General features: G+C 30.5%; 2 protein-coding genes across 3 annotated transcripts; one reads left to right on the forward strand and one right to left on the reverse strand.

The window, feature by feature from the left end:
• Window positions 1–7: 7 nt before the first annotated feature.
• LOC119680676 lies at window positions 8–3,815 on the forward strand. Its single transcript, XM_038093612.1, has 2 exons — window positions 8–1,899; window positions 1,955–3,815. Exons 1-2 carry the CDS (start codon window positions 148–150, stop codon window positions 3,314–3,316), a joined length of 3,114 nt encoding a protein of 1,037 aa, XP_037949540.1. The 5' UTR covers window positions 8–147; the 3' UTR covers window positions 3,317–3,815.
• A 1,364-nt stretch (window positions 3,816–5,179) lies between these two features.
• Window positions 5,180–12,602, reverse strand: LOC119680689 (acetylcholinesterase-like). Of its 2 annotated transcripts, none has more exons than XM_038093631.1 (4): window positions 12,395–12,602; window positions 12,105–12,325; window positions 6,450–6,576; window positions 5,180–6,387 (listed from the first exon to the last, which is right to left on the reverse strand). In XM_038093631.1, exons 1-4 carry the CDS (start codon window positions 12,521–12,523, stop codon window positions 5,227–5,229), a joined length of 1,638 nt encoding a protein of 545 aa, XP_037949559.1. In that variant the 5' UTR covers window positions 12,524–12,602; the 3' UTR covers window positions 5,180–5,226. The 2 variants fall into 2 exon arrangements, with proteins under 2 accessions (XP_037949559.1, XP_037949558.1); XM_038093630.1 differs by lacking the exons at window positions 12,105–12,325; window positions 12,395–12,602 and adding exons at window positions 6,635–6,855; window positions 6,913–7,151.
• Window positions 12,603–14,228: the final 1,626 nt, after the last annotated feature.

Here is a 14,228-nt window from a genome sequence, read left to right on the forward strand (position 1 = left end):
CCTGAATATTTTACTGGTACGAGCTTCTCCAGAAGTCTGCGACGTCGAGTACCAGGTTCATCAGATTTTACACCATTTAATCGTAAAAATTTATGCATAGAAACCTCAAAGAAATCATTATCGGACATAAGTAACAATGAAAAACTAATGAGTAAAGTTGTAATATTAAAGGAAGATGATGAAGTGCAAATAGATGAAAGCGAAAATAAAAAAATATATCAAACACATATCCAAAGTACTTCCAATAATTCGTTAACACCAAATTCATTAACGAATGTCCATAGGGGGTTACACAAGCCGAACCCTATTTTGCATGCATCAAATACAAACTTAAAAACCCTACCAGAATTTCTTACTTTAGTGGAGTTCACTTCTAGTCCGAAAAGTTGTGACTTTCCATTAAAACAAAAGTCAATGGATCTGCCAACGACTTTGGCACAACCACAAATTGTACGCACAAAAAACACAAATTCAAGTTCATCTACAAATTTACTTCAACGCAGAGGATCCAATCATAGTCTCACTCTAAACTTAAGCTTACACGGCTCGTGTAGTAATCTTTTAGGCAGCTGCCGTACTGGTTTAAGTGCATCAAACTATAGTCTCGGTTCTGTTGGAAACTCTACAACAAATCTCAACTCTAAATCAAGTTATAATTTAGATCAAAGTGTTTCAAGCACCCCACATCCTTTGAATATTACACACACGAACTCAAATACCACACAAGGAGCCAGACAAAGTTTATTCAGACGTCGGGGTTCCAATCACAGTCTTACATTGAATAATCTCAGTGCAACTTCTTGCGGTAACTTAAAAACTTTTGTCAGTCAAAATTCTCTAAACGTAGATAGATGTCAAACGCACCTTACAAGCGGAGTTACTAGAACAACCTCTTTTGTAACACCAACTAACAATACACCGAGTAATACTACACCTAAACGTGGCGGTTTACTTGAGAGAAGAGGTTCAAATCAAAGTCTTACACTAAATATGAGTAGCTCATTCGGTGGTATAGGCGGCACAGAGCGCAGCCTGTATTTAGGTGATTCATCTGCTATCGAACCAGATATTCAAATAAAATTGCCTTCAAACTGCTGTGCTGAAACTCATCAGCGAAAATTTTTCAGTAGCGAAAATCTTAACAAAGGTAACAAACAGTTTGCAGACCTTAACCAAGCGCACAAACGTGATGCCAACCAGGTGTGCTACGGTTCAGTTTCAGACCTAAATCCCAGTGTTGCACACGCACAAGATACCAAGCGCGATCATTTTAATTTTGAGGAGAGCACTGTATGCAATTGCACGGGGGTACGAAATATTATGACACGTCCGTTGTCGCCACAAACCACTAGTGAGGAGTTTAAAATGTATCTTGCAAATATACAGATGCTACAAAACGCGTCAAATGCACTGAGCCAAATCGATCTTATTAAATTCAATTATTTATTCGACAGCAGTTACACAACTAACAGTAAAAGTATAGTTGAACATCAACTTCCTGTTTTAAGTGCACACCATAACAACAAAGAAACTGAGACTCCTATTAGTGGCCTACTATCCACTTCAGAAGATAGTGAAGTAGCTACAAGATACCAAGATGTGATCAGTACTATTTCAGAAAATATAAAACCGGATGATCTTGAACAGAAACGCTTATTTCGGGAATTGCACAAGGAATTCTGGGACTTACCATTAAATCATCAGGAAAAACCCATGGTTTTTGGTTCCCAAGCTAAAAATAGATATAAAACAATTTTACCAAATGAAAATTCACGTTTTATTTTAGAAAAAGAACTAATACCCATACCCAAAGATATCGATGATGCGTTAGTGACGGATGAACCAAAGCTGTCCTATACAACAGATGAAGTTCCATACATTAATGCCAACTATATAAAGGTAATAAAGTTATTTATAGCTTATAATTTATTGTAAAATATTGCTTTTGTTACAGGGTCCAGATTATACATCTAAAGGTTATGTAGCTACCCAAGGTCCTTTACCAAATACCACCTTCGAATTTTGGCTTATGATCTATCAAAACACACAAAAACATATACATGTTTCAGATAGAACTATAACCACTCATACCGGCATCAAAGAGAATCACATTTTACCACAGTATTTTCAAAAAATCGTGATGCTAACCAATTTCTTGGAAAATAATCGTCAAAAATGCGCTATTTACTTTCCAGTGGAACTAAATGAAATTTTTATTACTACAAATAAACAAGAGACCGTAACAGCAAATAAAGAACTACAGGAGTTTTTGAAACCATTTTTAAATCAAAACGATGAATTACCATATCCAAATAAAACGCATTTTGCGGAACAAAGCGTTTGTTTCGAATCATTTGAGACGGACCTCAATGATGAAATATATGCGTTCTTCCCACGCGTTGCCAACTTTTTCGTAATTAAAAATATTGGAATTGTTAAAAAGAACGGATTTTCTATACGAAAATTTGTTATACTCTACTGTCTCAATTACCATTTGCCGGACTATAATGTCAACCGTAATAAACTTCTTATACAGAAGTTTTATAGTTATCACTATTGGTATCCCGATTGGCCGGATCATCGCTCACCTAGAGACGTAAATACTTTGGTTGACATGTGTTTGCATTTATTGAACTTGGGCAAGTGTGAGAAAGAATTCGAAACATACTGCGAAGATAGTGTAACACCGACTCAACAAATACATATAGAACCACAACAAGTTGCTCTATATCAACAGGATATCTTTAACTCAATGCAACCATTTCCAGTGATACACTGTTCTGCTGGAATTGGTCGCACTGGTTGCTTAACCGCAATTCTTAATGGCATACGTCAATTACGTCAATCTCTTGCCTATTCATTGACTTCAATGGCAGCTGCGGTCACAAAGGAGGCTGCATTAATGCAAGTACTTAGCCCTGTAGATTTTAGTCTACCGAAATGTTTTATAGATGCAATTAATGAAAGTGGAGACATATGCCAAATGAGTAATGATACTGATAGCAATTTTACGCGTAATACATTGCTTTATATAAAATATATTTTGAATTATAAAGAGAAGGACTCAAAACAGGTCCCCAAGAAAGAGGAAAAAGAAACGATAATTGAAATCAGACCGAATCATTTCACCGGAAATGAACTGCCCTCACTCTCATCTTTAGCAAAATTGCCAGACATCTTTGTGGATATATTGGGCATAGTATGTAACTTGCGTCTTCAACGTGGCGGGATGGTTCAGAACTCGGAGCAGTACGAATTAATACACCGAGCCATTTGTTTGTATCTTAAGAGAACGTTTGCATTAAAACGTTTTTAATTTTTTTTTTTTGTTTTTGTTTTTGTTCAAATAAGCTTTATCCGTAGGTTTATTGAACATCATTGATAGGGAATGTATGTGTGATAAAGTAACATGACTACAAAATATACCATATGCTATATGTATATAGGTGACTTTGGTAAAGTTTTTGTTTTTAAAATGAATCCCAATTTTATGAATATGTATACAATGTATTTTTGTGTGTGTGTATGTATGTTATTCATGTACTTCTATAGAATTGTACTATAGAACATTTATTTTGCTCTCTCTTAACTGAATGTGTAGTTTTTTTTTTGTCGTTTGTATTTATAAATTTTATTTTACTTACATTAAGAAGAAAATAATTTTTTTTTTAAATTGAATAACCAAATTAAATAATTAAGTTGGGATTTGCTTAAATTGTACTTTTTGTCACAAAGGAAATTCAAATTTCTTTATAAATTATTTGTATATTTTAGTTATAAGTGAAAATACTAGTCAAATAAATAGTAATGTAAAATAAAATGTATATTATTTATTTATTTGTAAAACGTTATGAAGAACTAATTTTAAAAATCAAATATAGCCACAACATTAAATAAAATACGACAACGCTAAGTATCACTATATGATTACTCTTGTGTTTCACCATTCGCAAATAAGTTTTACCATATAGAGAAAAAGGGTCCTACAAATAAATTTTAATGACAATGTACACAAACACAATGCTAGTCAAAAGTACTTAACAATAACTTGAAAGAAACAATAGTGTTCCAAAACTGGCAGAGACTTCATGGGGTACTTCAGCGAATTATCTACTCAGTTTACTCAACGACTGAATATGGTACACATGTGTGGTTCAACAGTTGTCAGATTAAGCAAATCGATAACATAAGAACAGTCTCAGGAACTCTAAAGGCTAAACTGTTTACAGGCACCCGGCTCACATTGTCGCACATATTCATGATACAATATCCTTGCTAGGTTAAATTAATCTGACTGACTTTAAACTACACAAAGACCTATTATTCTCAATCGATACCAAATAGAGATAAATGTTTGTGCAAATTGTTGAAATAAACATTTTTTTCGCGACTATATAATCTCCATCAATTATATATAAAAAAAAATTATTAGGTTGGTATAAATCTCTATTCCTGGGATAGAATTATTAAGTATTTTTTAAAGATTTTTGAAGCGTGGTTTTATACCAAACCTAAATCCTGGATATCGTAGTTCCATGCATTTATGGCAGTCTTTAAATACATTAGATCTTTTTGTGCTAATATAATCCTTTTTTTATTTTGCAATTGTGATAATGGTATGCGATAAATAATTCAACTAAATGGGTTACTCGAGAAATATTTGAATAACCCTAGATACCAGATTAAACCAATAATTTTTATACAGACATTAAGCAATATTCGAATCAAATATTAAATGAACATCTCAAAGTTCAACCAAACTTCTATCCAAAAATTGTTGATTAGAATAGAATAATTAGAATACATCTAATCATATCCACTCAAAGTTCACTATTGCTGAATTGTACTTAATAGATATTAAGTAATATGTGTGCGGGTTTACTGAACCAGTGTTCAGCTCCCATAGTGTTAAGTGCCCTATAAAATATTAGTATTCTTAAATAATCAAAGTAAGGTAACTTGGTCAGGTAATTAATTTCTTATATCTTGAAGTAATACTTCTTACATCTTTTATTTAAGATAGAGGAATAATTAGTATTAAAAGTAAATAGTATTAAAAAAAAGACATATTTAACAGATTTTTGGTGTTTGTAATATATTAATTTCTTAATATACATTATAAAAGTAAATTAGAAACAATTTTATTTATTAAGATAATTATAATTATCATATGTTTTCCATATCGAATACTTTCATTGTTCATTACAATTTCATATACATATTATATTAAACCGTTGCGCTTAGTCTAGAGTAATCGATTCTGTCATAATGTTGGTAGATGCTGCGCCAGAAATCCATACGATTTTCTTCAGGATTTTTTTTCATTTCAAATTGTTTATCAATAGATAAATAATCTAATACGAATTCACTATCTTCCGTTTCCGGACATGTCACTGGTTTCCAGTTGATTGCATCATCAATAGTTGGTTTTCCATATTTTGCAAAATTTGTCCAAAGCTGACACAACTTATTGGCAAATATTTCATCATCCGGTGTTAAAGTTGTTTTATCACCAGCTGTTTGGAACATGTAGCATAATTCATCGCCATGACAAGCTCCATTAAGTACTTTAAATTGGAATATACGTTTGTACATATTGTGGTCACCAACATAATTAAAGCGATAAAAAAATAATGGTGCATTCGTTTGATAACGGGCTTGACACTCTGCGGCACGCTGCATGTCAACAACAAAGTGATAATCACTCAATACATTCGCGAGTTCATTTAAGGATTTTTCATTTATAATTCCACCATTAAAATAAAAATCTCGCATGTCCTTAGCAATGGCTTTAATACCAGGACTATCTATTGGCAATGGTATATCACGTGGTACAAACCGTTCTAAGTCATTTTCTATAGCATTTAATTTGCGTAATGCATTGAATAACATAGCTAAACCTTCGGCAGAATTATAGCCCATTATAGTTGGAACTTTTACGACATTAATTGTTTGTAAGCTTTCTAATATAGGTTTTTTGATAAATATGTCAGGACTATTTATATCTTCAACTACTGGCTTAAAAGGTAATGGAAGACCACGCCGTCGTTCATCTTCTGTTAGTACGCCAAGTGTGCAAGCCAATATTCTATCAGCAGTTACGGCATCTGATTGCAAAAATGCTAGTATATCACTTGTTTTATTTGACTCACAACCTAATAATTTAGCTAATTTTCGGGTTTTATAGCCTGGATTCGATTGGAATGACCATTCCATATTAGCCGTACCACTTTGCATTATAGCTTTGTGAAAGTATTTATTTGCATGATCGGCATAAGAATGCATATGAACAGAAGCTGCTCCTGCACTTTCACCAAATATTGTTACATTATTTGGATTACCATTGAATTTTGCAATATTCTCCTGTACCCATTGCAAAGCAAGACGCTGTATTAATAGAACAAAGACATTATAAATGAGTTTTTAATGGATGACAATTTATTATTTACTTGATCTTTTAATCCAGCATTGCCATAGATTCCTTCCTCGGGTAAACTTAAGAATCCCAATGGTCCTAAACGATAATTAATTGTGACAACAATAACACCATGTTCCATTAATTTAAGTGGATAGAAACTATAATGAAAACCGGATAAATTATTAGTTTAATTAATTTAAATTAATGAAAACTCACAAATCACTGTTTCCACTACCAAACCAGAAGCCACCACCATGTATCCAAACCATAACTGGTAACTGCTTTTCATTAGCTGATTGAGGCGCATAGACATTTAAATGGAGACAGTTTTCTGAACCAACAATTTTTTGCAGAAAAGGATCACGATGATGTGATATATCGCGTTCTTTAGAACAATCCAATTCTTGTACTTCAAATTGTTCAAGCGCCACAGGTGACTATCCAAGTCGAAAACATAATTAAAATACAAATTAACAAATTAAAATTAAAATTACTTTAAATCTAAGCGTTCCAACTGGTGGTTTTGCATATGGTATTCCTTGAAAACTATTAAATGGTTTTCCATTGGGCAATAACTTCTGAACACCAGCAAGCGTTCCTTGTTTTATTTGAACTTTGATCATCTCTTCGTACTGCATAAATTGCTATATTTTATATTATTTTTATTTTGTTTTTGTTAGCACTGTAATTAATACTTTCTACTTTTTACGTTAAAAAGTATCTGAAGTTAACTCTAAGCACAGCTAGCACTTAATAAACATTTATTCATGTATCAATCCGTTTAAATAATGTAATTACGATTATCTTGGAATATGATTTGATTACTTGAAATTGAGCGAACCTGAGAAACATTTATATCTATAGAACTGTATGAGGGACAACAATCAAGCATTTATATCTATAGAACTCTATGAGAGACAACTACCAAACATTTATATCTACGGAACTCTATGAGAGACAACTGCCAAGCACTTATATCTATAGAACTAAACATTTGAATTGCTCTCTTAGCTTAATGTATGCTTTTCTTATTTGTTGTGTTGATATATTTTTTGTTCTGTTATTAAAACAATTGTGCAATTTTAATTGGACTCTTTATAATAAAAAAAATGATTTTTGTGAAAATTATTAATTTATTTCACATTAGTTAAAAATAATTTAAATAAAATTTGTGGAGGTATTATAAATCGGAACTACTTCTCATTTGCGAATAAATGGTACGTACCACTCTCGTCAAAATTTCAGTATTTGTCAAAAAGGCGTACCAAAAGAAAAACAGATTTCCACTGGAACAATAAAATCAACTTAGTTATAAAAACATTAAGTGGATTAATATTTATTGATATTGATTAAATTGGATTGACATTATCCAATATTATTCAAGATACAACTGATGAACTGCATAGTAAATTTAATTACTTTGAAGTAAATGCATCCTTAACCATTAACTTTAGAAAAAATACAGTCAATGAATTTTGAAATTAAGCTAGGAGTGGAACTTAAACTCTCGCCAATCATCTAATCATTTATGTATCATCAACAGGACCGTAAAATAAATTCATAAGAACCACATTTTGTATCTTCCATCAAAGCACAAACATATACAATTTTCTCCAGATCATTTTAAGTCAGTAAGGCAGATAAGGGTCTGTATTAAATAAATAATAATATTTATATATATTGTATAAATATTTATTTATATAATATTGTTTTGTACTCTTATAAAATAAATTTTTTTTTTTTGATAAATTTAACAAATCGAATCAATATAGTCATATCTATCTACCTCTACCTTTTGAATGCAAGTTTATCTCAGTTTAAAATTAAAAATATGAAAATTTTGTAAATGAACTTTGAACGTTCACTTAAATGATGAAATGGGTCAGTGAATTTAGTCATATTCACCTACACATAACATATAATCGATAATTATAATGAAACTTTCGCATTTTGGAGTTTCAACAATAAACTTTTTGATAATAAGCTATAAACATTAACCGAAATAAATAGCAATAGACAAATTCCCGTCACTTTTAAGACATAACTATTAAATAAATTGGACTGGATACGTTTACAATCTTACTGGTAACTAAGTAGTTATATTGATTTCTTTCCAGTCAAACAAAAATTTCATTTTCAATTTGAATGTATGATACAATTTCTTTTACAAAACTCTAGATCTTTAGATTAAAGAAGGTTTCAAATATTATCTACCTAGAAGAACGTATACACTTACATACTCTAAAAAACTAAATCTAAAATAAAATATTTTTAATAAATATTAAATATTCTTAATAAGAACAAATATTTGCTATCTAGTACTAAATAACTTCCTTAGTAGGAAATATAGCTATTTATTTATTTTATTTATTTATAATGAATATGCATACTATAGTATACATAGTTTCAAAAACTTTTTTGAAACAACTCTGGTGAAGTAGTAGATTTACTAAAGGATCGTGAAGACTGGTAATAATACTAAAGGAATTGGAATGCTATGGAGGAGTGTACATAGTATCCATCCTTGGATAGTGGTTTGAAAGTAAAACCCATAGAAGACAAATCTCGATTGCTTGCTTAAGAACTGAGGGGTACTTGAGAGACTTTTTTGATTTAAGAATTCTGGAAAGAAACATTAATATAGGAGAGTCGAAATGAAAGAGATTAGACTCGTACAATTTGACTATGTTATATTGATATCTGATTTCTAGAGACTTTTGATTTACTTTTGATTCAGAGATGATATTGTTTATTGGGGTAGATCAATATGCTCCTAGCCCCTAACTAATGGCAAAGTTAATTTTAATTTGATACGTTGGCTGTTTGGGGCGTTTCCATATAAAAAGAGACCATAGTGAATTTTGTTCATAATGCTGGATTTGATAACAGATATTAAGGGTATGGGATCACAGTTGCATGCATGTAGAGCCAGACAATAAATTATGTTCAATCTGTTTGAAAGAGAGAAGCTAAGGTACTGAATGTAATTAGACCAATTGTAACAATTGTTGAAGATGATCCTCAGGATTTAAAGCGTGATGACGTTATCAGAAGGGGTTAGTGACGATGTGACAATATCTGCATGATTGGGTTCTACATTAAGCTTGCATTTGTTTAATGCAAGCTTAACCCCGAAACAATTACACCAATGAAAGATATCAAATAAAACAGCATCAATATTGAAGTTACTACTTTTCCTAACTTTTTTAATTATATGGTAATCGTCGGCGTAGGACTCTAAACACAATTCCTTATAATTCAATTTCTATAGCTTTATTTAGTTTATTGAAAGCAGTTATAAACAAAAGTACAGAAATAGCAGAACCTTGCGGTACAGCATTTGTTAGAGATCCAAAAGAAAAATAAGAGTTGCAAACATAAAATATAATTTTTCTATTGGTCATGAAGTTTTTAATGTAAGCTAAAGTTTTTTTCATAACTTTCTAGAGCTTTAGTTCATCCATAATGGAGTAAATGCCTATTTTGGCAAAAGCTTCGGCACATGACACATGATTATGGGTACAGAAGGAAGAGAATAATAGTTAATCCAGCGTGGCTAGAGGGTTAGATATAGATTTTCATCTAAGATTTTGGAACAAAATGGATTAAGTGATATTGGGCGGTAGGAATTAATTTCAATTTTATTAGAATTCGACTAAGGTATTGGAATAACTTAAGAAATTTTGTTATTTTAGAGAATAATGTTGTAGAAAATGCTGTTAAACAAATTACGCACACTGTTTTGAACTGAAGAGTGGAAGTATTTTATAATGTGGTAAGATCCATCGATGCCGAAACTGGTATCCTTCAATTTGTTCATAGAGCTGAGAAACTCCAGTTTCATTGCTGCTATAGACGTAGTGTATAAATTATTTCCTATAGTGTGCTTGCACGAATGCAGCATTTATGCACAATTCTCTTTTCAGCAGCTTTTATTCTGACTGCACTTCGTTAAGGTTTGCTGTCACTATTGATACGTCTATATTTATCAAAAGATTTTATTAAACTAAGGAAATATAGATAATACCTATACATCCACTTCTTATAAAATAATGGCATAGTTCTGAGATCATAATAAGTGGCTATTCTGATAAGAAACACCATTTAAAAAAACGAACAATATATTATTAATTTTTTAATTTTTGTGACATAAAAAAATTATAATAAAATATTAAAACATTAGTATTAATATAACGATTCGAAGTTAATTTAATTCGAAAATATTTTATTCAAATTTAAAATAATTATCGCTTTTCTTATTCATTATAATTTAATATTAAAGTTTAGCGCTAAGCCTAGAATAATCGATTCTATTATAATTTTGATAGATTTTGCGCCAGAAATTCATACGATTTTCTTCAGGATTTTTTTTCATTTCAAATTGTTTATCAATAGATAAATAATCTAATACGAATTCACTATCTTCCGTTTCCGGACATGTCACTGGTTTCCAGTTGATTGCATCATCAATAGTTGGTTTTCCATATTTTGCAAAATTTGTCCAAAGCTGACACAACTTATTGGCAAATATTTCATCATCCGGTGTTAAAGTTGCTTTATCACCAGCTGTTTGGAACATATAACATAATTCGTCGCCATGACAAGCTCCATTAAGTGCTTCAAATTGGAATATTCGCTTGTACATATTGTGGTCACCAATATAATTAAAGCGATAAAAGAATAATGGTGCATTCGATTGATAACGGGCTTGACACTCTGCGGCACGCTGCATGTCAACAACAAAGTGATAATCACTCAATACATTCGCGAGTTCATTTAAGGATTTTTCATTTATAATCCCACCTTTAAAATAAAAATTTCGCATTTCTTTAGCGATGGCTTTAATACCAGGACTATCTACTGGCAATGGTATATCTCGTGGTACAAATCGTTCTAAGTCATTATCTATAGCATTTAATTTCCGTAATGCATTAGATAACAAAGCTAAACCATCGGTAGAATTATAGCCCATTATAGTTGGAACTTTTACGACATTAATTTTTAGTAAGCTTTCTAATATAGGTTTTTTGATAAATATGTCAGGACTATTTTTATCTTCAACTACTGGCTTGAAGGGTACTGGAAGACCACGCCGCCGTTCATCTTCTGTTAGTACACAAGGACTAGAAAGTAGTATTCTATCAGCGGTTACAGCATCTGATTGCAAAAATGTTAGTATATCACTTGTTTTATTCGACTCACAACCTAATAATTTAGCTAATTTTCGGGTTTTATATCCTGGATTCGATTGAAATGACCATTCCATATTAGCCGTACCACTTTGCATTATAACTTTGTGAAAGTATTTGTTTGCATGATCGGCATAAGAATGCATATGAACAGAAATTGCTCCTGCACTTTGACCAAATATTGTTACATTATTTGGATCACCATTGAATTTTGCAATATTCTCCTGTACCCATTGCAAAGCAAGACGCTATATTAGTAGAACAAAGACATTATAAATGAGTTTTTAATGGATCATAATTTATTATTTACTTGATCTTTTAATCCAGCATTACCATAGATGCCTTCCTCGGGTAAACTTAAAAAACCCATTGCTCCTAAACGATAATTAGTTGTGACAACAACAACATCATGTTCCATTAATTTAAGTGGATAGAAACTATAATTAAAATCAGACAAATTATTTAATTTAATTTATTTTAAATTAATAAGAACTAACGAATCACTGTTTCCACTACCAAACCAGAAGCCACCACCATGTATCCAAACCATTACTGGTAAATGTTTTTCATTAGCTGAATGAGGCGCATAGACGTTTAAATGAAGACAGTTTTCTGAACCAACAATTTTTTGTAGAAAAGGATTACGATGATGTGACATGTCGCGTTCTTTAGAACAATCCAATTCTTGTACATCAAATTGTTCAAGCGCCACAGGTGACTATCCAAGTCGAGAACATAATTAAAATACAAATTAACAAATTAATTAAATTAAATTAATTAAAATTACTTTAAATCTAAGCGTTCCAACTGGTGGTTTTGCATATGGTATTCCTTGAAAACTATTAAATGGTTTTCCATTGGGCAATAACTTCTGAACACCAGCAAGCGTTCCTTGTTTTATTTGAACTTTGATCATCTCTTCGTACTTCGTTAGAGCCTTTGTTAATTAAAACCTTTTACATTTAACGTTGATAAGCATCTGAAGTTAACTCAAAGCAAAGCTAACATTTAATAAGACCTTTCGTATATATGTATTAGTTTAAATACTGTAATTACGGTTATATTGAAATATGATTTTTTTATTTGAATATGAGAGAACCTTCAAAACATAAATATCAATAGAACTGTATGAGAGACAACTACCAATCACTTATATCTATAGAACTGTATGAGAGACAACTACCAAGCATTTATATCTATAGAACTGTATAAGAGACAACTACCAAGCATTCATATCTATAAAACTTTATGAGAGGCAACTAACAAGCACTTATATCTGTAGAACTATACATTTCAGTTGCTCTATTAAATAAATGCATACTTATCTTATTTGTTGATTTGATCTATTTTTTATGGTCTTATTAAAAACTTTCATTAAAAGAAAAAAGTAACTAATTAATTTTGTAAAAATTGCTAATATAATTTAGTTACAAGTAAAAATAATAATCAAATAAATTGTAAAATAATTATATTTTACCATTTGACAGAAAGTCATACCAGAGAAAAATTGATTTCCACTGGAAAAATAGAATTACCTTAGTTATAAAAAGATTAAATATAAATATTTGGATTAGTTAAATTGGATTAATATTTATTGATATTGATTACATTGGATTGACATTATCTGACATTATATGACATATAACTATATTTAATTGTATTGAAGTGAACACATCCTTAACGATTAACTTTACTAAACTGACTACATGTTTTAAAATTAAGCAACGAGTAGAACTTATACTCTCGACTTTCATCTAATCATTTATATATCAAAAAAGGGCCAAAAATAAATTCATAAGAACCATATTTTGTATCTTCCTTTATAGCACAAACATATATTCTTTTGTCCATATGGTTTTAAGTCAGTGAGACAAATACGGGTCTGTATTAAATAAATAATGCAATACAATTTTTCAACATATATTGTATTATATTGTATTTATTTCAATAACATTTTCTTGGAGGTATTGTGTTTTTATAAAATTCACACACACATATTTTTTGATCCATTAAACGAATCGAATCAATATAGTAATATTTTTTTAGTATTAGTATTATTAGCTTTATTTTTTATTCATTTTAAATTTGTTGTATAACATAGAAATTAATAGCAATTATATTATATATATAAAGCTTACAGCTATGGCATTTTAACCGTCTGCCGGAAGTTTAGATTAATCTAATAACTAGTTTTTATAAAAATTAAATAAATATTATTACTTATAAACTCAATACAACCAATATTATATTATATATATTATCGCATCAATATATTATAGTTATATTTATCTAACTGTATTTTTGAATGCAAGTTTATCTAAGTTCAAAAAATTGAGAATATAAAAATTTTGTAAATGAACTTTGGTCGTTTATTATGATGAAATTGGTTATCAAATGAAGTCATCTCCATCTGAACACTTCATTGATAACTACAATGAAATCTTATCGAAATTTGAAGTTTCAAATATAAACTTCTTTAATAACAAGCTTTAAACATACTGATATTATTTATAGTCTTTTTGGTAACTACTGGTAGCTGCATTGATATCTTCCCATTCAAACAAAAAATTGATAATTTAAGTGATTATAGTAGGGGAGGAGAAGAGGATTTATCACATAAT

Source organism: Teleopsis dalmanni, chromosome 2 (assembly GCF_002237135.1).
Source record: "Teleopsis dalmanni isolate 2A chromosome 2, ASM223713v2, whole genome shotgun sequence".
Lineage (NCBI taxonomy): Eukaryota > Metazoa > Arthropoda > Insecta > Diptera > Diopsidae > Teleopsis > Teleopsis dalmanni.